Source organism: Oryctolagus cuniculus, chromosome 4 (genome assembly GCF_964237555.1).
Source record: "Oryctolagus cuniculus chromosome 4, mOryCun1.1, whole genome shotgun sequence".
In the NCBI taxonomy this organism is placed as follows: Eukaryota; Metazoa; Chordata; class Mammalia; order Lagomorpha; family Leporidae; genus Oryctolagus; species Oryctolagus cuniculus.
Window position 1 is genome coordinate 78536346 of NC_091435.1, and position 26774 is coordinate 78563119.

At 46.4% G+C, this 26774-nt stretch overlaps 1 protein-coding gene across 2 annotated transcripts; it reads left to right on the forward strand.

Moving 5' to 3' along the window:
* The first annotated feature begins 268 nt into the window (after positions 1-268).
* Positions 269-26774, forward strand: CSTA (cystatin A). 2 transcript variants are annotated; one of them, XM_070072205.1, is made up of 5 exons: positions 324-506; positions 4284-4408; positions 13857-14058; positions 22545-22646; positions 26544-26774. In XM_070072205.1, the coding sequence occupies exons 3-5, from the start codon at positions 13993-13995 to the stop codon at positions 26673-26675; spliced, it is 300 nt and encodes a 99-aa protein (XP_069928306.1). In that variant the 5' UTR covers positions 324-506; positions 4284-4408; positions 13857-13992; the 3' UTR covers positions 26676-26774. The 2 variants fall into 2 exon arrangements, with proteins under 2 accessions (XP_002716862.1, XP_069928306.1); XM_002716816.5 differs by lacking the exon at positions 4284-4408 and having other exon boundaries at positions 269-506.

The following is a 26774-nucleotide window of genomic DNA, read 5'->3' on the forward strand; positions in this document are numbered from 1 at the left end:
GTACGCGTTCTGCTCCACGTCAGTCCAGGCAGGGAACGCTGACAGAGCGCATCAAGCCCCTCCTCACCAAGCATCCCCGTAGGCCCAGAATTCAGAGACTTCTGCCAAATTCCTGCAGCTGTGGGGTCACAGGGCCGGGTCTCATCATGGAGTCCAGCCTGGCCCTCCTACCACCTTCCCGGCTGCAAGTCTCTCCGCCCTCTGAAGGCAAAACAAACACTTTGCTTTTGCCAAGCCAGAAAGCCAGCAGACACCCTGGTCACGGGGTTTCAGTTTCCAACCCGCAGGGGCCTGATGAGAAAATTCTCGGAGAGCGCCCTCTACAGGAATTCTGGGAAACGCAGGCTTTCCTCTTCCCCCCAGCCGGTTTGTGCGAGGCCGGGCCAACGTGGTGGGAGTGCAGGACAGAGGCAGAGCCCCCGGGGCCACCTGCTCTTTCCTCTTCCCCGTTTCCTCTGACCTCCGGCCGCCGGGGGAACTCTGAGAAACCTTCAGCGCCTCTCCAGGTACGTTTGAAAACCTCTGCGGGAATGTGGGGGTGGAGGGATTGTATAAAACTGGAGTCCAGGGGTCTTGTGTATAGAAACTGGCTGGAGCAGAGATCCTAGTCCCAGGAGTGCCCCCGACCCCGGATGCCTACGAGTGGCCACAGGCAGCCACCCACCAACCACCTCGCAAGCTCTTGTGTGTATTTCTAACATGCAGACACCCCTGGAGAGCGGCTGGCACACCTGCACGCCCCTTACTCTCCACGGAGCCCTCCTTGCCTTCCTCCTCCTCTTCTTCAAAAGTCACCGCGCAGGCCTGGGCCTGATCAGACACCCGTTGGTCACAGCTCTGATACTGGAGCCCTCAGTCCACACCTGCCCCAGCCCCTCTTCAGAGGCTGGCTCCTCTGTCCCCTGCAGGACCCTGGTCTGCTCTGAGGATGACCGGGAGGGCCTGAGCTTTGTAATCCTCCTGGCTCCTGGCTTTGGCCTGACCCAGCCCCAGCCATTGCAGCCATCTGGGGAGTGAACCAGTGGATGGAAGATCTCTCTGTGTCTGCCTCTACCTCTGTCTATCTCTGCCTTTAAAATAAAAATAAAATAAATCTTAAAAAAAAAACTTGTTTGGGAACGTTTATAACAGCATTACTTTAATAACCAAAAACTGAAAACAACCCAAATGTTCATCAGCAGGTGAAAAAATACACTGGGGTATACTGATACCACTTGAACAAAATCCTACTCAACAATAGTATTAATACTTGCAACAATATAGACGAACCTCAAAACTGTCAGGTGAAAGAAGCCACACACAAAGAGAGGCCACACTGTTTGATGCCATTCATATAAAGAACACGGAGCGAAGCGGGCACCTGGGCTGGCAGTTAAGACACCAGTTAACACCTGTGTCCCGCATCAGCGTTCAAGTCCAGACTCTGGCTTCTGACTCCTCTTTCCTAACAGTGTAGACCCTGGCAGGCAGCAGGTGATGGCTCAAGTACTAGGGTCCCTGCCTCCCACGTGGGAGACCTGGACAGAGTTCCCAGCTCTCGGTTTCCAGCTACAGCTGTTGTGGGCATTTACAGAGTGAACCCCCGGAATGGAGTCATTCGCTCTCCCTCTGTGTGTGTGTGTGTGCCTCTCAAATGGTAAACTTTTTGATTAATGATAGTAAGTAGATTAGTGCTTCCTTGGGGAAGGAGGGTGTAGAGAAGCCCGGGCCAGGGCAGGGCAGGGGGAGTTGGCGATTACAACAAGGAGTGAAGAAACTTGGGAATGACTGTGGTATCTATGTATGTCTGCATTTACATATAAGTCAGGAGTTATGCAACTGAACATTTTAAATATATAATTTATTTTAAGTCAATTATACTGCAGTAAAGCTGTAATTCTTTTAAAAAAATTTGAGTAACAGAGAATCACAGAAGAGCTAAAAAGCTCCTCCAAGGCCCACCCCAAGTGCCTCTTCTCGGATTCTTTCTCCAGCTCTCCAGACAGAGTTGGTCCCAGTGCAGACACTTCCTGTGCTGTAATTAAAGGCATTTTTGAAGACTCATTTTATTTATTTGAAAGGTAGAGTGACAGAGGGTGGGAGGGACAAAGAGACAGAGATCTTCTGTCGACTGGTTTGCTCCTCAGATGGCCACAATGGCCAGCACTGGGCCAGGCCAAAGCCAGGAGCCAGAAGTTCTTCTGGGTCTCCCAAGTGGATGGTAGGGGCCCAAGCACTTTGACCATCCTTGGCTGCTTTCCCAGGTGCGTTAGCAGGGAGCTAGATTGGAAGGGAAGTAGCTGGGACTCGAACTGGCGCTCCAATCTGTGCTGTTGGCATCACAAATAGTGGCTTAACCTGCTGTGCCCCAACGCCAGCCCCAGGAGGCATTTTTCATGTGTTCCTCTTCCTCTCTGAGCAGATAGATCCATTGGAAAGCTGGTGGGCTAAGCAGTAAATAACCATAAGATTACCCAATTATGATTTTTCCTGGACAAGACAGCTGACTCACGAGTTAAAAGGGCTTTGGCCGGCACCGTGGCTCAATAGGCTAATCCTCCACCTTGCGGCGCCGGCACACCGGGTTCTAGTCCCAGTCGGGGCGCCGGATTCTGTCCCGGTTGCCCCTCTTCCAGGCCAGCTCTCTGCTGTGGCCAGGGAGTGCAGTGGAGGATGGCCCAAGTGCTTGGGCCCTGCACCCCATGGGAGACCAGGAGAAGCACCTGGCTCCTGCCATCGGATCAGCGCGGTGCGCCGGCTGCAGCGCACCGGCCGTGGTGGCCATTGGAGGGTGAACCAACGGCAAAGGAAGACCTTTCTCTCTGTCTCTCTCTCTCTCACTGTCCACTCTGCCTGTCAAAAAAAAAGGGGGGGGGGGCTTTGACGGCTGCCCTGGAGGTCACCACACAGCGGCATTTCAGAGGGTCTACACGACTGACTTGTAGGCAAACTTTGCTCACCAGTTGAGGCCAACCCAGATTTGAACATACATATCAATCCAACGAGAGCTGCTGCTCATTCTCACCTCAGAATTCCCCAGTGAGAGCCCATCTGTGGGGACAGCAATCACCACGCACCGGCCCATTATGTCCTGGACATGCCCACCTTGACTCATGGTGGGGGTGCGGTGGAGCTTCCCACCAAGCTCACGTGAACCTGCTCATGTGAGTAGCAGCTCAGAACTGTCTCAGCAGGGCCCAGCCTCCAATGCTGACTGATTGGCAAAAGGGCGTTTGGAGTCCCATAGGGTCTTGTCTGTGCCCCAAGATCCATGAGGGGAGCTGAGTACCCTTCTGCTCTCACAGTGTGCACCCAAAGCCAGAACTGCGTCTCAGCCGATTGTCAGACACTGGCCAGGCCTGAGAGCACCACGTGTTGAGGGGGTTCGGTCCCCAGCCCAGCTCTGCCATGACTGTATGTGACCATGAGCAAGACACTTTGTCTCTCCTGCATTCAACATCCTCATGTGTAAAAAGGGCCTAGTTTCAATCTGTGATTATTTAAAAAAAAATTAGGGAAAGATGTAGACAACTCATTTTTTTAAAAGATTTTATTTATTTGTTCGAGAGGCAGATTTACAGATAGAAAGAGGCAGAGACAGAGAGAGAGGTCTTCCATCTGCTGGTTTATTCCCCAAATGGCCACAATGGCCAGAGCTTTGCCGATCCAAAGCCAGGAGCCAGGCTCTTCCTCCGGGTCTCCCACATGGGTGCAGGGGCCCAAGGACCTGAGCCATCTTCTACTGCTTTCCCAGGCCATAGCAGAGCTGGATCGGAAGAGGAGCAGCCAGGACACAAACTGGAGCCCATATGGGATGCAAGCACCGCAGGCAGAGGTTTAACCTACTGTGCTACAGCACTGGCCCCAGACAACTAATTTAACAAACAAACAAACAAAAAAACAACAAAAAAAACCTTTTGTTTTGTTTGTTTTGAGAGGCAGAGAGACAGAAAGAGCTCCCACCTGCTGGGGCACTCCTCAAATATGCCAAGGCAGGGCAAGGCCAAAGCCAGGAGCCAAGAATGCCATTCAGGTCTCCCACATGGTTGGCAGGCATCCAAGTCCTGGAACCCTCACCACTGCCTCCCAGGTCTGCCATGGCAGGAAGCTGAAGTCAGGAGCCACAGCTGGGTGCTTCAGTGCGTCTTAGCTGTTGGACTAACCGTCTGCCCCTTGACTAATTTTTAAATAGGATCACTGTTTAGAAGAAAAAGAAGTGATGCTCCAGTTAATGCAGGAGTGGGAGCCAGTGCCTCATTCCTGTTTCCTCTGTTCCTCTGTTCCTTGTCGCTGCTCTCTCCCAGGGACCCCGAGACATCCCGTTCCCAGGTTGCATCACTAGATAAAGTTGAGGAGCCACATGACCCATTCCGGATGGAGAGTTTGGGAGCATGCCTTTATCCAGCAGCCAGGGAGTGGTAAGCACAAGGTAACAGAGAGGAAGAAGACAGCCAGTGCTCCTTATAGCCTGATGGAGGAGAAAGACAAGTAAATAGCCAATTATTCACTCAGTAGACACTGACTGTCTACCGTCTGCCAAGCATCATCCCAGGCTCCAGGGATACAGCCATTTTTTCTAAGCAACAAAGAGTACAAAAATAACCCCAAAAAGCACAGGTAGTGAATGGTGTTGAAGCTGTTGTGAATAGGGTTACTGTGAGTAGAGACTTGGGCGGGGGGGGTGCCGCAGGAGAATTCTTCTCTTGGACTAGGACGTTTCCACTGAGATGTGATGGATACGAAGGCTTGGAGGAGATGGAAAGAGCACTCCTAGCCCACAAAGCATCAAGGGTCCAGAGTCCGAGGTGCAGAAAAGCTTGGCCTGCCTCGGTGGAACCAAATGAGGCCGGCACACCCAGAATGCGTCAAGGGGAAAACATCATGGCTTGATGTTGTAGAGTTAAGCAAAGACTGAATCACGCAAGGTGCATCAGGCTGTGGTAAGGAGTCCGGGATTTGTTTCCTCAAGTCAGTGGGAAGATATCAGAGGAATTTATTTATCCATTAGTTGAATACCATTTAATTGGCACTTGCAAAAAGCCCTCTGATTGCTGTGTGGAGAACAAGGAACACATGAGACTTTTTGTGCAAGAAAAGGCAGAATTTTCTGATGGGTTGGGTTTGGCGATTTTAAGAAAGCAAAGCACGGCTTTCCCCTCTGGATTGAGCAGCCGGGCAGCGGGGCAGGAGACTGCGGGAGGAGGCGTCAGCACAGGGCAGGGTGATTTCACCCCACAGCTCCAGCCAGACACAGCAAATGGCTCATGGCTCGCAGCCCAAGCCGCTGCCTCTGGTCCAGATCTTTTTTTTTTTTTTTTTTTTGTCATAATTTTATTTTTTTTTTCATTTATTTTTTTTTAACTTTTATTTTTTATTTTTTTTAACTTTTATTTAATGAATACAAATTTCCAAAGTACGATTTATGGATTACAATGGCTTCCCCCCCATACCGTCCCTCCCACCCACAACCCTCCCCTTTCCCACTCCCTCTCCCCTTCCATTCACATCAAGATTCATTTTCGATTATCTTAATATACAGAAGATCAGCTTAGTATACATTAAGTAAGGATTTCAACAGTTTGCTCCCACACAGAAACATAAAGTGAAAAATAATAGATGATTTTTTTTAAATGATGATGAAATCAGATCAGACCTATTGTCATGTTTAATCCCAGTGAGAGTCAAGTTGGGAGCTGATAATTTCTTTCTTTTTTTTTTTTTTTTTTTACAGAGGATCAGTTTAGTATGCATTAAGTAAAGATTTCAACAGTTTGCACCCCCATAGAAACACAAAGTGAAATATATTGTTTGAGTACTCGTTATAGCATTAAATCTCAATGTACAGCACATTAAGGACAGAGATCCTACATGAGGAGTAAGTGCACAGTGACTCCTGTTGTTGACTTTACCAATTGACACTCCTGTCTATGGCATCAGTAATCTCCCTATGCTCCAGTCATGAGTTTCCAAGGCTATGGAAGCCCTCTGAGTTCTCCGACTCTTATCTTGTTTAGACAAGGTCATAGTCAAAGTGGAGGTTCTCTCCTCCCTTCAGAGAAAGGTACCTCCTTCTTTGAAGACCTGTTCTTTCCACTGAGATCTCACTCACAGAGATCTTTGGCCAGAGTGTCTTGGCTTTCCATGCCTGAAATACTCTCATGGGCTTTTCAGCCAGATCCGAATGCCTTTAGGGCTGATTCTGAGGCCAGAGTGCTATTTAGGACATCTGCCATTCTATGAGTCTGCTGAGTATCTCACTTCCCATGTTGGATCACTCTCCCCTTTATTTATTCTATCGGTTAGTGTTAGCAGGTACTAGACTCGTTTATGTGCTCCCTTTGACTCTTAGTCCTTTCATTATGATCAATTGTGAACTGAAATTGATCACTTGGAATAGTGAGATGGCATTGGTACATGCCACCTTGATGGGATTAAATTGGAGTCCCCTGGTATGTTTCTAACTCTACCATTTGGGGCAAGTCAGCTTGAGCATGTCCCAAATTATATATCTCTTCCCTCTCTTATTCCTACTCTTATGTTTAACAGGGATCACATTTCAGTTAAATTTCAACACTTAAGAATAACTGTGTATTAATTACATAATTAAACCAGTCATATTAAGTAGAACAGACAAAAAAACTACTAAGAAGGATAATGTATTAAGTTGTTCATTAACAGTCAGGGCTATGCTGATCAAGTCACCGTTTCCCATAGTGTCCATTCCACTTCAACAGGTTTCCTTTTTGGTGTTCAGTCAGTTGTCACCGATCAGGGAGAACATATGGTATTTGTCCCTTTGGGACTGGCTTACTTCACTCAGCATGATGTGTTCCAGATTCCTCCATTTTGTTGCAAATGACTGGATTTCGTTGTTTCTTACTGCGGTATAGTATTCTAAAGAGTACATATCCCATAATTTCTTTATCCAGTCTACCATTGATGGGCATTTAGGTTGGTTCCAGGTCTTAGCTATTGTGAATTGAGCTGCAATAAACATTAGGCTGCAGACCGCTTTTTTGTTTGCCAATTTAAATTCCTTTGGGTAAATTCCAAGGAGTGGGATGGCTGGGTCGAACGGTAGGGTTATCTTCAGGTTTCTGAGGGATCTCCAGACTGACTTCCATAGTGGCTTGACCAGTTTGCATTCCCACCAACAGTGGGTTAGTGTCCCTTTTTCCCCACATCCTCGCCAGCATCTGTTGTTGGTAGATTTCTGTATGTGAGCCATTCTAACCGGGGTGAGGTGGAACCTCATTGTGGTTTTGATTTGCATTTCCCTGATTGCTAATGACCTTGAACATTTTTTCATGTGCCTGTTGGCCATTTGGATTTCCTCTTTTGAAAAATGTCTATTGAGGTCCTTGGCCCATCTCTTAACTGGGTTGTTGGTTTTGTTTTTGTGGAGTTTCTTGATCTCTTTGTAGATTCTGGTTATTAACCCTTTATCTGTTGCATAGTTTGCAAATATTTTTTCCCATTCTGTCGGTTGTCTCTTCACTCTCCTGACTGTTTCTTTTGCAGTACAGAAACTTCTCAATTTGATGCAATCCCAATAGTTAATTTTGGCTTTGACTGCCTGTGCCTCCTGGGTCTTTTTCTGGTCCAGATCTTGGCAGCCTCAATCCCAAGTCACTGCAGCAGCATCCCGACTACGAAGCTCAGCTGCCTGGCCTCCCGCCTCTCGCCGTGCTGCTCCTCCGTGTTGGTTTTCACGTGTCCTGTTGCACTGTTCTCATCCGTCTCCTTCCCCTGCCGGTCTCAGGGGAAGCTGTGCCTTGCTTCTCCACTGGCTGATTCTCTGCTTTCTATGGCACACTACAGAGAAACAAATGTTGACACTGAACGTTTTTCAGAGAGCCATTTAAAATTTACACCCAGACAGTGTAAAGGGAGGAACTAAATCCTAATGGTCTGTAGCAGGGCTGGAAAAGGGTGACATCTTTCCTCCCTGTACTAGAGTTAATGCGGACTCTCCTATGACAACAGGTTAATGGGGAAAAGCACTAGCAGATCTATTTTATTCTTTCACATGATACAGGAGGCTTCAGAAATGAAGACCCAAAGACCCAGGGAAAGGTGTCTACTTTTGTGCTTACAGTCAATGAAGAATGGGCAGCCACACAGAAATGTCATTGGCTGGGAAGGATGTGACCTAATGGTGACAGGCTGTGCGGGGAAACCCTGCAAGGTCTCTCTGTTCCAATTCCCCTCTGTGTGGCTTTCCTTCCTCCTCTAGACCCTCTAGAATGAGAGGCATCTGGTCTACTACCACAGAAGGTAGGCCAGGGGGCATAGCAGGTTAAGCTGCCACCTGCAACGTTGGCATCCCATATGAGCACCAGCTCAAGTCCCAGCTGCTCCACTTCCGATCCAGCTCCCTGCTAATGTTCCTAGGAAAGCAGAGAAGGTTGGCCCAAGTGCTTGGGGCCCTAAACCCATGTGGGAGACCCAGAAGAAGCTCCTGGCTCCTGGCTTCGGCCTGGCCAAGCTTGGTTGATGCAGCCATTAAGGAAGTGAACCAATGGATAGAAGATTCTCTCTCTCTCTCTCTCTCTCTCTCTCTCGCATTCTCTCAAATAAAACAAATCTTTGAATTTAAAAAAAAAATGGTAGGTTAGAGAATATCTTTAGGGTAAGCAGGAAAGGCAAGGGAAGGTTAGAGTAAATTTCTAGGTTTTATGGCTGTCATTGGAGGAAAGGGGCTCTGATTCCTATGGTCTGCTTGAAGAAGGGGAATTCTTCGCTTCGGTGGCCTGCTTGGGGTGAGACAGAGGAGCAGGAGAAAGACTGGAAAAGGCCAGAAAGGCATGACTTTGGAGTCCCTTTCAATGTTTTTTAGTTCCAAGTATTCAGCATGTCAAAGCTCCATACTTTGGGGTATCATTTCTGAACCCCAACATTAGTGAGGAAGTTTATGAGAGCAAACCATTTCTTAAAGATTTATTTATTTACTCCCCTGCTTTCCCAACAAATCATTTTTGGGATAGCAGTTTTTATAATTGCATTTAGGTGAACACACAATTATGTAAACATTTTATTTGAGAAGTAATAATTTGCTACATCTGTAATCACGTAGAAAATATAGAAAGTGCAAATTAGGCATTTTATAAGGGAAAAACTCTATTATTTTATGAGAAAATAACTAGTTTCCCAGATTAAATCTTAATTCCATTAAAGTTCTTCAGAAAATTTCCCAAATATTTCATCAAGAAAATGAAATTTCTTCTCAGAGATTATGACTTACGATACTAAAAGATTCTGTTCTAGACCATATTTGAGAAAATATATTCGATAGTAGTCAAAATTTATTATGGGAAAAATCCTTGCACTTCGTAGTAAAGTAGCAGTACAGAACTGAAGTTATTGTTGACAATATACTGAAATAAAATATATTCAAGTCTAACAAGACCTTTGTCTGCTACACATCACTGCTTCTAATTCTTTGCACCTCAAAGGTCAGTGGTCTGTTAATGTTTTCCAACCTCCTGTCTTCAGCTTCACCAAAAATGATAATAGCCAATGTGGCATTTTTTTATTTCTCAAGGCTTTTATGAAATATGATTAAAATTAAATTTCTATCTCTAAGGCCACTGGAATATCGAGGTCCATTATTTCTCATTTCTACACTACAGTACTAAGGCCTGGATTACATTGTTTTGCAAAGATCACTCTCCCCAGCATTATCCTGGCAGGGGAGAGGCGGTTTTTCTTTTGCCAATTATATTGTTGTACTTTCCTCATTGCTTCCCTTGCTTAAGCCTGCTCTTCTCCTGTATTCCTGAATTTTACTAATAATACAATTATATTCCGGGTCACCCCCCAGAAAACGTCTGTCAGCCATTCAACTTCCTTTTTCTTGTCCTTTCCCCACTACTATATTACTGATAAAATTGTCATAGCTGTCCCATTCCTCCCCAGGCCATTGGTCACAACTTTGGGTCAAGTTCTCTTTAACTTTTTGTTGTTCCAATGACAACTTCCCAACCAGTCTTTCTCCAGAATTTCCTCCTCCAGTCCAGCTGTGATGTTATGACGTATATATGTCATATCTATATAAATTGGTCTTCATCTTTAGTTCCTGGCATGAAGACCCCAAGCCCTCATAATTCACTGAGCATCAGGGATGCTGGCAGAATCCTTTGTTCTGATGTTTGGTCTTTGACCCTGGTTCCAGAAAGCCAGCCTCCAATCCCTTGGATAGTCTCAGGGTAGGCGTATCTTTTGTTGGGATGAGGCAACTCCTGGTGGGCTCTTGGATGGCAGCCTGGTCAACACAAAGACCAAGCCTTGATGAAAAGCTTAGAACTCTCAGCCCCACCCCACGGGCATCCTTTGGGAAGGGGGAGATCTAGTGGATTCCACCTTAGTGATGAAACTGCCATAAAAATCGCTGGACTGTGGGGTTTGGGGCGTTTCTGGGCTGGTGAATACATTTACATGCTGGGAGGTGGAGCCCCCAACCCCAACTCCACAGGACAGGGACCTTCCAGAGCCTAAACTCAGGACCCTTCCAGAATCCAGTGTGCACCTCTTCCTGGCTGTCCATCTACATCCTTTATTAAATAATAAACTGGCAAATGTGGAACCCTGAGCCCTAGAGCCATCCTAGCAGATTATGCAGCCTAATGAAGGGGCTGTGAGAACCCCAATTACAGCGAGTCCGTCAGAAGTACCTACCGGGCACAACCTGGGACTTATGATTGGCATCTGAATATAGGAGGCAAAGGAGAGGTCCTGTAGAATTCTGCCCTTAACCCGTGATGTCTGACGCTAACTCTGTTTAGTATCAGAATTGAACTGAACTGTAGGACTCCCAGTCAGTGTGTGTGATACGGGCGGGAGGAGGGGGACATCCCCCACTTGCGTGACCAAGTACACTGAAATGTGTTGAGCCCATAGCAGGAGCCAACAGTCGGCTGGTGTTTACGCCTGCCTACACATTGCTTCCGAGTTTATCCTCCTAAAGCACAAACCATTTCTGTAGCGCTCACAGTGCTCAGTGGCCTCGCTGACCCAAGAATCAAGGTGTAAGCCGTCGCCATGATCCTTCCTCCATCGGCCCCACCTGCTGCTCTGCCCTTCACTGCGGGACAGCCCGGAGGAGTGACGGGGTCCTCCCCATGAGCACACACCCCAAATGGGGCCCTCACCCATTCAAGGCAATGCGCAGACGCGGAGGTTGTTCAGAGTCTCCTGAGAACGTTAGAAGGCGCAGGATGAGAGCAAGATCCGGAATACGGAAGTTTTCCAAAGGCAGCCTTGCTTCCCCACCCATCTCAGGGGCGGGGCTGACGGGTTTTAGTGGCTGTGTCCGCGGTATAACCACTGCCGCGATACAGAGATGGAGCAGTTCCACCTCTCCCGGGCTTCCTCCTTCCCCTTTGCACCTACGCCTTCCCTCACCCCCATCTCTACAACGTCTTCATCCACTTTTTCTCACTGTAATTTTGTTTCTTCTAGAGTTTCACGCAAATGGAATGAGACATCTACAGCTCTTTGTGTTTCTCTCTTTCACTTTCAAAGACTTTCTGTTTATTGATTTTATTTATTTGAAAAGCAGAGACAGACAGACTCTGACAGAGAGAAGTCTCCAGCCCCTGGTTGCTCCTCAAATGCCTTCTCTTCACCTGAACGCTCACCTATATTGCTGAGTGTGCTACTAATCTTAAAGGTATTTTTAAAATAAGTGTCTATTCAACTTAACAATTAAAAGACAAAAGTAATATTTGCTTTGGAAACAGTGTTTACTTCTCAAAAAGTTCTTGAGAATCAAGAGAGAAGAGCTAAGAGCAATAGGACATAGGCACACGAAAGTACAGAAGACTTGCTGCTTATCCAGTCCCCACCACTAGGGATGTTGGATATGGATGTCCTGGACTAGGAAGTAAGCAAGGCCGTGGAAACAAACTGTGCCCTCAGTAAAAGCTGTGGGCCAGACTATGAAAGGTCTTGACTTGGGAAGGCCACACACAGATGAACAGAACCTGATGTGACTGTGGCAGGTTGTCTGTGGTCAGAGCCAGCAGTCTCTGAACACTGAGCCAGAATTCAGACAACTTTGTGGCCTCTTGAGGGAGCACCTTGCCATCCACATTAGCTATTCTCCTCAACACAGGGCATGAAGGCATTCAGAATGGAGAGCCACCTGCCCAGCATCCCCTGGATTAGCCAGCAAGACACCCATCTCCAGGGATTTGCCAAGCACCTGCCCAGTATCATAAAGAATGCAGCAACCCGCAAACTGTTGAAATCTTTACTTAGTATATACTAAGTTGATCTTCTATATATAAAGATAATTGAAAATGAATCTTGATGAAGAATGGGATGGGAGAGGGAGTGGGAGATGGAATGGTTGTGGGTAAGAGGGAGGTTATGGAGGGAAAAGCTGCTATAATCCAAAAGTTGTACTTTGGAAATTTGTATTTATTAAATAAAAGTTAAAAAAAAAAGAATGAAGCACCCCTCTGTGTAATAGTAGACAAAAATCTCTAAAATGCATTGTTAGGGAAAAGAGTTTATCAAAAGAGTTTATGTAGTAGGGTGCCATTTATATACAAGAAAAATATACATACATATATACATATACATATATATGTATGCTTAAATGTGTATATATACACAAAGATATGTGTATGAGAGGTCTTCAAAAGTTCATGGAAAATGGGCATTATCTTTTGATTCCATTTTTGCAAGAACTTGTTGTGCTCTGTGTGGGTGTTCATAGTTAATAATTTATGTATATGTGTCATAGATTATGTCTTTGAAGGAAACACAGGAAGGCAGTGGTAGTTTGTAGAATAGACTGGCAGCCAAGGCGAGGATGAATGAAGACTTCATTATTGTTATAAGCCCGTGGGTTCCTGTAGAGCATTTTTGACACGTGTATGGATTACATATTTCCAACACTGAATAAAATACCATAAGTAAATATTGAAACAGCATAGTGATTTTGCTTCTAGATAAGTTGCCCACAGAAGCCCTCATTTATGTACAAAAGGGGGAATATGTAATATCATCTGTAAGTGTGAAACATTAGAAAGAACCACATCTTCACTGACAGAGAATCACAATTAGAATGAACAGATCTAATGGAGAGCAGCATGCAGCAGTTAAAGGACATGAACTGGACCGATCTGCACCTCAACTTGGAGAGACTCCAAATCATATTGAGTAGACAATGAGCATAAGATAGAATATAGATTTAGCACACAATTTAAGCAAAAAATTTATAACACCTACCTGAGAGTATAAAACTGGTCCAGTAGAACACCAGACTCCCAGTGTCATTTACCTCTGGAGGGCAAGGTTGCACCAGACTGCGAAGCTTCCTCCACACCTGTAATATTTTATTTCTTAAAAGCATCTACAAAAAGAAGAAGAAGAAGAAGAAGAAGAAGAAGAAGAAGAAATAAACATCACAAAGTGCTAGAAGGTTCCATTCTAAATGACATAAATATAGATGCTTGTTATGTTATTCTTTGTATTTTTCCGTAATTTAAACATTTCTAAAGTATGCAGCCAAGGTCACCCAAGGAGATCCTTTTACTTTCTGTATAAAGTCAGGTCAATTCTAACCAGTCGGCCTTGCATTCTTCTCAAGTATTCCTTTTTCAAGATAAAATTTTGTAGGCGAGGTCTTAACATTGGGAAATTGTGGCTGTGGTTTCAGATTTCATACTTCTGACTACGCAACAGGATGAAACCATTGGCAAAGAGAATGCAGGGACTTTGGGTGCTGGTTGTGTACCACTTCAGCGCACAAATCTTTGTTGATCCCAGTCCAGCGCCCCCATTCTTCCAAAGTCTACTTCCATATTCTGTTGAAGACGCAGCCAGACTTGCCCTGAAGCGAGTCATTTTCCTTTGCTTCTTCGTAGAAGAGATGAGCGCGTGACCTCCTTTGGTCTTCCTGGAAAGGCGGAGCTTGTGAACACCTTTTAAAAACCTGAGACTCCACCTAACCTGAACACTTGGGTTCCAGCAACCTGCTCGGCAGAGAAGCAATTAGCCAAAATGATACCTGGAGGCTTAACTGACGCCAAACCTGCCACTCCAGAAATCCAGGAGATGGTTAACAAGGTGAGTTGTTGCGTTTCAGGAAAAAGTTTGACCCACAGTCTTGTCCCACAGGTTGGCCCTGTGGGAAGGCTGTGGGTGAATAGGAAAGCCAGAACATGGGGAAATGTGTGGTTTTGTTCAAGTTTTCTTACCACCAAAATTGGAAAACTGAGCTTGTCCGATGAGACCTTGAGTAAACCTGAAGTCTGTGAACTTGAGACCTGGAGCAAGTCACGTTCCTTCTCAGGGTCTCTGCTTCCTGTTTGCAAAGGCAGACTTGGTACTGGGTCATCTCTAAAGCCTTACAATGTCTGATTCTAGAATTACTAATTCAGTTTCTGAGAAAACCTCTGCCAATCTCATGAAGCCAACACATAATGAAAGCCTAAGCTTGTTAACAATTTGATGACGTCAACTTTGCTCTGCAGGGAGATTTTGTTTAGATGTTCTGGAGGAAGAACCATATTGTAAAGGCAATCCACTTACCTACATCCTGCAGTCTGCCCACAGAGATGTTGCTTTAGTTGGGTAGTAAGTAGAAGGTGGTTGGAGTAGAAGAGAAGGGACACAATCTATGGTGACTCCGCCAAGTTCTAAGCAGCCAAATTAACTGTGGGAAAACCAGAACTCAATGTGTTTAGCAAGCTGGCACATTTTTCTAAGTGCTATTTTATTAGCTGTCAATCACCTAAATAATAAAAATGTGTTATAGTCCATATTTTATGAAGGAGAAAAACATATAAGTGGCTAATATAGGTTTGTAGTTTTGTTGCCTTATTTTCTTGTATCATTCCCTCTTGTTTTCTCTCTCTTAAACCCCTTTCTATCCACTGCTTGAAAACAAGATGGGAGTGGAAATGGTGGGATGCTGTGTCTCTGAGGAGCCAGGTGCTTGGGATTCTACTACTCCTTCTTTGGGGCTAAATATTTTCAAGAGTTTTGTTGGTTTGTTTTTAATAACTGCCTTGAAGATGTTTCTTCTTAGAGGAGATACTGATCCATTACTGACTTCATTTGGGTCCCTGTATCAGATCAGTGTTCTGGACAGGAGTCACCTGCAGGTCTTGATAAGAGATTCTGATTGAGGAGGTCCGGGTGGCCTAAGGGTCTGCATGTTTGCCAGACTCCCAGGGGATGCAGCAGCTGCTAACTATGAACTCCCTTGCCTGCAGGACCGGAGATACGTGCTGTCCTACAAGGACTGTGGGACCTGGGGCTTTTAAAAACCAGGGTGTCAAAATAAAAGTGTTCATTCCACTCGTAAAATGAAGCCCACACCTCTCGCCTTTTAATCTGTGCAGACGAGGTGAGATAATGTGCATAAAAATGCTTGCCTAGGTGAGACATCACAACGGCTTTCTTCAAATTTTTGCCTGCTATCAGCCCTGATCCTGAAAAAATTCATCTGACTTTCCAGGGATTTGGAGCTACAGAGGGATAGGGGGAAATAGAGATTTGAAATATTGATGACTAGGAGATTTTAATGGGTTTTTAAAAGCCTGTCACCTGGTTAGCAAGAATAATTAAAAAAAAAAAAAAAAGGAGCAGCAGCTAGAAGGTCTTGTATTAATAACACCTACCTGTGAGCCACATCTTAAATTATAAAACTGATTAGAATGTGTGTTTCTTGCTGTGTTGCCTCAGGCTCCAACTTTGTCAGACAGCTGTAACGAGAGTTGGATACTAGCAAGAGCTGCTTCACCCCAGGGAGGTGCTGTGCCGTTTTGAAAGCCTTGACTTCCACTCAATCTCTCATTCGATCTTCTTAACCCCTGAGGTGGGCAGGAAAGCGTTATGTCCAGTTTCAGCCGATGAGATGAGGGTTCAGAGGTTAGGAACCACCTGGTTAGGAACCTAGCCTTCGCCCAGATTCTCGACTTCTTGCCCTTCCTGCCACACAGCGGCAGAATACGGAGAAGCCTGGTGAGGTAGGGGAAACTGGTTGACGGGGGATAGCACGGCCAACTTGTCCTGTCTGCGCAAGCGCAAGCCTCACATTCAAGTCCATGTGAGAAGAGCACGCCAGCGACTTGCTTCCTGCTACAGGCATTTCTTGGGTGTCTCCTACATGCTAACTATTATAGAAGCTGCAGAAGGGCGTAAGATATGCCCCTGCCTCCAGGAAATTTACAGTGTGCTTGGGGAAGTCAAGATATCTGAACAGAATATAAAGTGATATCCAATTACATGCTTTTTCTTTTTTTTTTTTTAAAGATTTATTTATTCTATTTGAAGGTCAGAGTTACACAAAGAGAGAAGGAGAGGCAGAGAGAGAAAGAGGTCTACCATCTGCTGGTTCAATTCCCAATTGGCCACAATGGCCAGAGCTGCACCGATCCAAAGCCAGGAGCCAGGAGCTTCTTCCAGGTCTCCCACGAGGGTGCAGGGGCCCAAGCACTTAGGCCATCTTCTACTGCTTTCCCAGGCACATTAACAGGGAGCTGGATCAGAAGTGGAGCAGCTGGAACTTGAACCGGCACCCATATGGGATGCCGGCACTACAGGCAGCGGCTTTACCCGCTACGCCACAGAGCCAGCCCTACATGCTTGTTCATAATCATAGGTTGTGGACCAGAGAGGACATTAGTGGTTCGTTATCATATCTCCTTACTTTTCAGGACTTGCTATGCGGTGCTTCAGCTCCCCGGATGCTGAACTCCCAGTTAGCTCTCAGCTGTCCTCAGGGGAATTCCTATGAAGTGCTGGAAATAAGAGGCAAAGCCAGTGAGCGCTTCCTAGTTTAGGAAGCAATTTAACATTGATTAAATCATTTATTGCCCAACAAACAACCCCATAGGGCAGGCATCCTTAGAAATGGAATCAGCTCTTTCTCCAAGGTTCTAGAACTGGGTAGGTCCCCACATAGTGCTAGGCAAATGGGTAAGGCATTGGTGATCACGTGCCCACTGTGATTGCCGGGATCCCAGGAACACCTCCACCACCAGTCTTTTACTTTGTAGTTTTTACTGTCGATTTCTGCATGCATTTCTGTTTTTCTAGTTACTTGGTAAAATGCAAGTATGCTTGAGGCTGGGCATTTGACTTGGCATTTAAGACATTGAATAGGGCCCCTTTGAGTCCCAGCTCCAGTTCCTAACTCCAGCTTCCTGTTAGTTCAGACCCTGAGAAGTAGCAGGTGATAGCCCAAGAAGCTAAGTTCCTGCAATCCAGGTCCAGGATCCAGACTGAGTTCCAGGCCCCCAGCTTAGGCTCCCCCACACACCTCCTAAATTGTGGGCATTCGGGAGTGAACCCGCAGATGGGAGCTCCCTTTCTCTCTCTCTCAAATAAGTTTAAAAAAGAAATTCTGCACTGCAACTGTTCTTAGAAAAGCAGGTGTTTATCAACTTTCTCTGTCCTTCTGTAGGAGCTCCCTAGTGGAATGCAAGAAGGGCAAGCACAGGGTCTGGGGTTGAGAGATGCGCATATTTTTGAGGGCAGAAGGAAAGAGTTTCCCCATTCGGTAGAAAACAAGCTGGGTGGGTGGCGCTGGTTCCCTGCACTAAGGGCTACAAAGGCACTTGGGTGCAGAGGGCACTTGGAAGAAGCCCCTCTTCCGAGATTGTCTGTGTTAGCTGAGCTCATTGCTTATCTCTTCCCTAAGGAAAGCAACAGTGAGTGGCCTTTCCATTCTGAAAATGTGAATGATGTAAACGATACAGTGTGAATTGCTACAGAGGGGAACAGGAATACAACGTGGTCTCTGCCCTCTAGGAAATTTACAAAACGCACTGGAGGTAAGAGAGATTAAAAAAAAAAAAAAAAAGGAAGAGGACCACAGCCATGAAAAGCCATAGTATGTGTAGTGACGGCTGATTAAACGAGTAGGCTAAAGAGCAAAGACCTCAGCGTCCTTATTGGTGATCCATTATCTTACACCCTACGCAGATATCCATTGGATGGGAATTCTGAGTATGTTTATGTGAAGAAATGTTATTGCAATCATTATTTTTAGAAGTAAGGGCCATGACACACACATACAAGCACGCACATATGCGCACACGCACACACACACACCCACCCACCCACCCCCACACATGACAGGTCGTAAAGCCGATTGCTGAATACCATTCCTGGGAAACACACACACAGCATGATTTGTTGGCCAGGACACTGCACAAACATCGTATCTACATACCATCCTGGGCACACCCTGGAGCCTAGCGTGTCGTGGCTGTCAGTCACCCCGTCCACACATTGGTGTTGCCTTCTCTTAACCACAGCTCAGCTGCCTCTCCCACTGCCCCACACCCAAAAAAACCTGCTGTCAGCTGCCCCGGAGTCCTCGAGCACTTACGCTCCCGTCTTCATCAGGACATGCCGAGGCCCACTCACCAGACTGGGCCCCATGACACATGGTTTGCACACTCCTCCACCGGGACTCCCAGGACCCGGGAACTCCTGGCATTGCAATCCTCATCAGAGATGGCCCCCACGGCCAGCACTGCCTCTCCAGCTTCTTCTGCTCTGCTCAAGGAAGACACAGAGCCACAGCAAACCCCGCCCCATTACAAATCTACAGATTCGTGCCAAGCAACCACTACAGGCCCCTGGGGCTATCAGAAACCCTGTTGGATGTTTTCCAGATGTCCTCCAGAGGTGGGCCTGTGCCTCCTCTCCCCTCAGTTGTTCAGCCCCACCCATTACCCACACCCCCACCAAGAGGACGCCTCCCTTCTTAGGAGAGTGCGGGGCTCTGGGAAGAACATGCCCCTACTGTCTCTCCTCCCAGTCTCAGGCTCTGTCCCCCTCTCTTCAGCCAGCCCTTCCTCTCTCGGGGAACTTCATTTCTTGCATCCTGGGGTCCCCTTCCTTCAAACCACTGTCACATGACAAATGTCCACAAGTCCCATCTTACCAGCCCTACCAAACTCTCCATTTTTCTGTAAAAATCCCCCCAGATATGGCCTCTCCACAATGCCACCATTATCATCTGTCCATTCTCTCTTAAATTATGCACAGCCCCCCGGGTTTCTGCAGATTGATGTGATTAGGAGAAATGCCTGGGCGTTGGGTGCCAGGTGGCTCAAATCCTCAGAGCCCAGGGGACTAACAACTTACCAGGAAGACCTGAACGAAAGCTCTGGGATAAGTGGGTTTTCCCAGGTGCTTCTCCCTGGTAGTTTCCTTCTCCTGGCTGTGGACCAAACGACAAGCCCACACTGTTCCCTCCGGCTCCTCAGCCAGCCACACGCACACAGACCGAGAAAGGGGAACGCCAAGTGCATTGAGTGCCAGGTGTGCCTGTTCACCGCCAGGCTCCAACCACCGTTCCTAGCTGACTTCCTCCTGCCAGTGCCCATCCTGAGACGCTCTTAGCACCACGCGACCCTCTGAAACGTCAGGTTTCATTGTGAGCTCCTCTACCCCTTGCCCAGCTCCTAGCTCAGATCTTACCACTCCGTGGTCTCACTGCACAGCGTGCAGCGTTCACCAGCAGAAATCTGGTTGAAGGGAAAGAGGGAGGAGGAGGCTGTGAGTTGCAAGCCTGGAGAACCAGAAATCAAGGCGCAATCTGACAGGCACCAGTGCACCTGGGGAAATAAACCAGAACACCAGTCCTCTCATGGAAAATTCTGGACTCGTAGATTGCACTCATGTAGCGGAAAGGTTACAGATGTGGCTGTGTTTCTAAACAATAAAATAAAAACTTGGGATAAACACTAACAATAACAATGACCAAGAAACTGAAAGCCAGAAGGTACATTATAGGCCAGACAGGTTATCAGGCAAGGGCTTCGAGATAATTATGCAGGTGATTTTCCCACTGAAGCACTCATGCTCTCCTCTTAGTCTCAGGATCATTTGCAAAATGAGGATGAAATTAATCAGTTCTGAGAAAGTGTAGCGGTTAACCCTTTCCAGTGAGCTCTTAACCACCGGTGCCTGGCTGCCCCCCCACCTCCTCGGGAAGCTCAGGATGGGTTGCAGAGGGGGAGCCTGACGCAGGAACCTGTGCTCACTCGGCTTCTCTCCGCACATCGCTGCCTCCCCGCATCTTACCCACACTCCCTCGCCCCGCGTCCGTTTTGTTCTCACGATCTGTCTTCTCCCTTTCCTCACGCTGGAGCTGCATTTTCCATCTCAGTTAGGCACGCACTTTCTATCTATTCCCAGAGAAACGGGTGGTGGCCCACAGAGTGGCCCCTCAAAATGGCGCTGAGTTTGCAGATGCATATGTCGTGGAAAACAATTCCAGTGCCCAAACTGTGCACTGCTGGGAAGGACTCACTAAAGTTTACAAATTGCATAAGGGACTCTATAGCTCCCTTCTCCTGCTCGGTCTGGGAATGCTGGCCTCTAAGGGCACCTCCTCTTGTGGAGGACGGAATGACGACCCTCCCAAGGTCTGCACACCCTAATCCCTGCACCCTGTGGACATGTGACCTTGCACAGCCAAAGGGACTTTGCCTGCAAGTAATTTGAGGCTCTGAGCTGGGAAGATCATCCTGGATGGTCTGGGTGCATACAGTGTAACCACAAGCTCTTTGTAAGAAGTGTGCATCAAGCCTGCACTCTGGGTTATAGATGTATTTTTCACAGGGACATAGATGAGCAATTCTGATCCTATTTTATCCATAGACTGGATCTGAAGAAATAAGCCAATATATTGTGAATAATGAGAGCCAGGCTTTTTCTTGGTATTTGAGAAGGGAATTACAAAGAAGGAAAAGACCAGAGCTAAGTGAATCCTGTAGATTAGAATCTCGATAGATTTTTAATCAGAAGAATACAAATATATCATACATGATAGATATAATGTGTCATATTAATACACATATACGAATACATATATAAGTATACACATATACATTACATCTTATGTGCCCTTATGCGATGCTGGAACTATAAGCGGTGGCTTAACCTACTATGCCACAGTGTCAGCCCGGTAGAATTCCAATTAAATGTAGAAGGAATTAGGGGCCAGCGCAGTGAACTAAAGCCCCAGCCTGCTGCGCTGGCATCCTAAATGGGCACCAGTTCAAGTCCTGGCTGCTCCACTTCCATTCCAGCTCTCTGCTAATCCGCCTGGGAAAGCAGCAGAGGATGGCCCAAGTCCTTGGGCTTCTGCTTCCATGTAGGAGACCCGGAAGAAGCTCCTGGCTCCTGGCTTCGGACTGGCTCAGCTCTGGCCGTTGCAGCCATCTGGGGAGTGAACAAGCAGATGGAAGACCTCCCCCCACCCTGTAACTCTTTCAAATAAGTAAAATAAATTTTAAAAAACAATGTAGAAGGAATTATAGAAAATTTAAAATGTTACCATTTAGCAAACACCACAGGAAAAAATATAAACAACAACCATCAATGAATGACGGTATGACGCGGAACAGGACAGCTGCATAGTCTGAGAGTGTCTCCTCTCTCCTCACAGGAGTTGCATTAATTTCCCAGGAGGGGCCGGTGCTGTGGCTCACTTGGTTAATCCTCTGCCTGCAGCGCCAGCATCCCATATGGGCGCCAGTTCTAGTCCCGGTTGCTCCTCTTCCCGTCCAGCTCTCTGCTGTGGTCCGGGAAGGCAGTGGAGGATGGCCCAAGTGTTTGGGCTCCTGCACCAGCATGGGTGACCAGGAGGAAGCACCTGGCTCCTGGCTTTGGACTGGCGCAGCGCCGGCCTTAGCGACCATTTGGGGAGTGAACCAACGGAAGGAAGACCTTTCTCTCTGTCTCTCTCTCTCTCTCTCATTTCTATAACTCTACCTGTCAAATAAAAAAAAAATTCCCAGGAGAAGATGTGGTGACTCTACAATGGAGAAAGTTGGCAGACATGTATATCCTGTAAGAATACACTACGAGTGTATCACTTTGCTGCTGTCCTAACCAAAAACCTCTCATGCTGTCCCAAGAGAAGATCAAATAAACCCAAACCGACATGCTGCGGATTAACAGGCCAGTGTTCTTCAAAAGTGTGAAGGTCATGAACAGCAAAGACCTAGGAATTAACCCAGAGTGGAGGAGAGGAAGGAGACATGACAACTGAATGCGACGTAGGCTCCTCAATGGGATCCTGGACCAGAAAAGGGACATTCTGGGGACAATTGGTAAAATTCTAGTAAGACCGATAGACTACTTAATAGTCATACTACGCCATGTTAAGTTCCTGGTTTTGGTTGTTATTGTAGGAATGCTATGAGAAAATTCAGTATACTATTTTTGCAACTTAAGTATGAAATTATTTCCAAAAATGTAAAATTAGTAGGAAGTAATGCTGTCCTGTGTTTTAGCAACTGAAAGCATACATAACTGTTAGAGCTTTAACAGTCAAAATGTTACTAGATTGCCTTGCTATACTGAGCATGTATGTAGTATGCAGCCTAATACAACAACATTTGACCGTTTAACCCACGTTGCCTTGAAATAGGTGTTTTCTGCTGAAATACTAACAATGGCTCACGGACCTCGGTACCATCTTTGAGGACATTTAGGAGCACGAGATCCCCAAGTTTGAAAATCACATAATGGAGCGCAATACAACTTTGGTAATTTGTTTCCTCTTTTCTCTTTTTAAGTTTAAAACACAGCTTGAAGAAGAAACAAATGAGAATTATGAAGAATTTGAAGCTGTGGAGTACAAAACTCAAGTAGTTGCTGGGATAAATTACTACGTGAAGGTTAGCATTTGGCATCCACCTTAACACTAAAAAATACTGTATCTATAATTTGATGTGCAGTTCCCTATTTCCCCTACCGTATAGTTTGTTCCTTCTGATTGTCCTAAAACTAAGATGCCTACTGTGATAGTTTCCAGGTAGTAGACTCTCAAGTTTGGCAGATAATATTCTATCTATACTATATTTTTCTTGTGAATTTATTTTTTAAAAGACTTATTTATTTGAAAGAGTTATACAGAGAGAGAAGGAGAGGGAGAGGGAGAGGGAGAGGGAGAGGGAGAGAGAGAGAGAGAGAGAGAGATCTTCCATCTGCTGGCTCACTCCCCAAATGGCTGCAACAGCCTGGGCTCGGCCAGGCAGAAGCCAGGAGCCAGGAGCTTCATTCAGGTCTCCTTCATGGGTGCAGGGACCCAGGGGCTTGGGCCATCTTTCACTGCTTTCCCAGGTCATTAGCAGGGAGCTGTATCAGAAGTAGAGCAGCTGGGACTTGAACTGGTGCCCATGTGGGATGCCAGCGCTTCAGGCAGCAGCTTTATCCACTATGCCACAGCACCAGACCCAGTGTAAACTATTTGTGCTCTTTAATTTTTATGTATTTGAAAAACAGAGAAACGGAGAGGCAGATACAGACAGAAGCAAAGAGATCTTCTATCCGTTGGGTCACTTGGCAAATGCCTGAAAGAGGCAGTGTGAGGCTAGGCTGAAGCCAGGAGCTGAGAACTTGATGTGGGTCTCCTACTTGAGTAGCAGAGACCGAAGTACTTGAGCCATTGCCTGCTGCCTCCCAGAGTGCGCATTAGCAGGAAGCGGAGATTGAAAGTGGAGCTGGGACCAGCAGCCAGGCCCTCTGATACATGGTGAGGTGCACCTGAACTGCTGTACCAGATTGCTTGCCCCCATTTTTGTCCAAGTACATTTTTGATTAATGTAATTTAACTTTTTTTTTGGGGGGGGGACTCAAGTAGATTCAGCTGTGGCACTCTGGCGATAAAGTAGTGAAGAACTTTATATATTTAAAAAATAATTTTATAGATCTATCAAAAATTAAGTCATGTACCAACCCATTCTAATTGAAGAAAATTCTTTTGACTTTATTTAGAGGAGATCAATTCAACAAGTCCATTGTAGGTACTTGAGAACCATTTTTGTTCTTAAGTAATAAAAAGATGGGGCCGACGCTGTGGCATAGTGGGTTAACACCCTGGCCTGAGGTGCTGGCATCGCATGTGGGCAGCGGTTCTAGTCCCAGCGGCTCCACTTCCGATCCAGCTCTCTGCTGTGGCCCGGGAAAGCAGTGGAAGAAGTCCCAAGTCCTCAGGCCCCTGCACCCGCGTGGGAGACTCTGAGGAGGCTCCTGGCTCCTGGCTTCGTATCGGCTCAGCTCCGGCTGTTGCGGCCAATTGGGGAGTGAACCATAGGATGGAAGACCTCTCTCTCTGTCTCTTCCTCTTCCTCTCTCTCTCTCTCTCTCTCTCTCGCTCTCTCCTTCTCCTCTCTCTGTGTAGCTCTTTCAAATAAATACATAAAATCTTAAAGAAAACGTATTAAAAAGATGATCATAAAAATAGCATGCATTCAGGTGTATTTACTTATCCATTGGATGAGAGCACAGTTTGTCTTTCTTCTCTTGAACAATTAACTACAGAACAGATAAAGTTTGCAGTGTTTTCAGCACAGAAACAAAGCAAGTGCAGCCAGCTGGCTCTGAGAGAGGACGTTATGCGGATTGCAGCTCAGTCCGGCCCAGTCAGCTCTTGTTCCCTGCGGAGATACTCGTGACTGAGACCCTGCTCTGTAGTGGGACAGCCACCACGGTGTTTTCCGCCCTTCATAACTTGCTGTTCTGCACAGCGAGAAAAGATAATTTCCCAGGTAAAACTGATCCTGTCCAAATAAACAGCCCGTCACAACTGGGACCAGTTTAATAACGTAAAAGTAATCCAAATGCGTAAGCTTCACATATTATTAACCCCCTGACGATTTAGTGAAACACTCATCAGAAAAGAATTCCAGAAAGCTCTTCCTCTGACTGCCCTGCGGCCCTGGTCTTAGCCAACTGTGCTTTCTCTCTCTCTCTCTCTCTCTCTCTCTCTCATCTTTCCTTCCTCCTGCTATCAAGCTTCTCCTGTTGGATTGTAGCCTCTGGCCTCAGGCACCCCCTTTACTACCTGGCAGTCTGGGTGCTGGTCCCTTTGCCCTGAGCCGCTGTGCTGATTTAAGGTCTTGCTAGTGACATGACAGTCTCTCTGGATCTTGGATTCCTGCCAAGAAGCGGGGTGGGAGAATGGAAGGACTACAGGCTTTGATGTTCCAGCAGCCCTGGGTTTGAGCCCTTGTTTGAACTGTTCTGTTAGTCAGCACCTGTCGATGAAGCCCCTCCTCTTCTCTGAATCTTGGATCCCTCAGCTGCACAACAGGTATAAATAACTTGCTGATGAGGAGTAAATATATAAGCACTTGCAATGTACCAAGCACTGTTCCAAAGCTCTGAGCTGGGCATGTGCTATCTCATTTAATCCTCACAGATCATCTATAGGTGTGATCACTTATCTTGGGTTACTAACGAGAAAAAGAAGCCTATAGGAGGTGAAGTTAACTAAAAAGGGAATATAAGTGTGTGAGGGGTTTTCAAAATCTTTGTGGAAAATGTGATTTATGAAAATCCTATGCATGGATTTCTCAATTTTTCACATCAAAATAAGCTTATCTGTTAATTCTGGTTTTCCCCAAACTTTCTGAAGTCCCCTGGTCGGAACCAGGATTTGGAGCGAGGGAGTCTGAGGCTTAGCGACTCACTGCTGCTGCTGGACAGATTTTCAAAGATGATGCATGTTCCAAGCACAAAATAGGTGCTTTAATTGGCTACACTTGGTACCATAAAGTGTTCATCTTAGTGATGGCCCATAGTAAGCATTTCATGCATGACATTTGTTAAAATTAGGAAAAGAAAGAACATCAAGTCATGATAAATATTAGGAGATGAAAACTTCTGTCTCAAAGAAGAATCCAACCAGAAATTTTTACCGTAAGTTCTCCAGGTTCTGGATAAATGCCTAATCCGCCCTTTCTGCTTTGCCGCCAACGACTTCCCACCGAGACCCTTTCACTTCACTGCTCCTCGGAGGTCTTCTGCCTCCCACCAGCAAGGCTGCGTGAAGTAGGTCCTGATCCACCCCGGATTTGCCAAGGCGGTTCTGATGTTCCTCTCTGGTGTCCAACTATGTGGCAGAGAGTGTTCCAATTTGAGAGTCGGAAAAACAGAGTCATCAAATTATAGGCTGTCACTCGTTCTCTTGCCCTGCACATCTTGTGAAAATAGAACACAATCTTGGACTGTCCTTTGTGCCAGATTATAATAAAAAATACAATGGCCGGCGCCGCGGCTCAGTAGGCTAATCCTCCACCTGCGGCGCCGGCACCCTGGGTTCTAGTCCCGGTCGAGGCACCGGATTCTGTCCTGGTTGCCCCTCTTCCAGGCCAGCTCTCTGCTGTGGCCCGGGAAGGCAGTGGAGGATGGCCCAAGTGCTTGGGCCCTGCACCCCATGGGAGACCAGGAGAAGCACCTGGCTCCTGGCTTCGGATCAGCACGGTGCACCGGCCGCAGCGGCCATTGAGGGGTGAACCAACGGAAGGAAGACCTTTCTCTCTCTTTCTCTCACTGTCCACTCTGCCTGTCAAAAAAAAATTTTTTTTAAATACAGTAAAATCACCCTGAGACCTGTGCTCCTTGCCATGCCTTTAGCCTGCCCTTTCTCTCATGCAATAAGGCAGTGGGTTTTGGAAGCAGAGTCTAAGAATGTGGGCCTGGGTCTCGAAACATTGTTTTGGTGAAGTCAACTGCTGGGTTGATACACACCCAGATGAATGAAGCTTCTTTTTCTTTTTTATGCCTTTCAGGTACGAGTAGGTGAAGACCGTTATATTCACATGAAAATATTCAAACCTCTTCCTGGACAAAATCAGGATTTGGTGCTTTCTGGCTACCAGATTGACAAAAGCAAGAATGATGAACTGATAGGCTTCCAGTAGCGTGTTCCCAAAGCGGTTTGATTCCTTGCACCAGCTATTGATTAATGATCCTTACTAACACATATAATCATCAATAAAGATACATTCTTTTCAAATAAA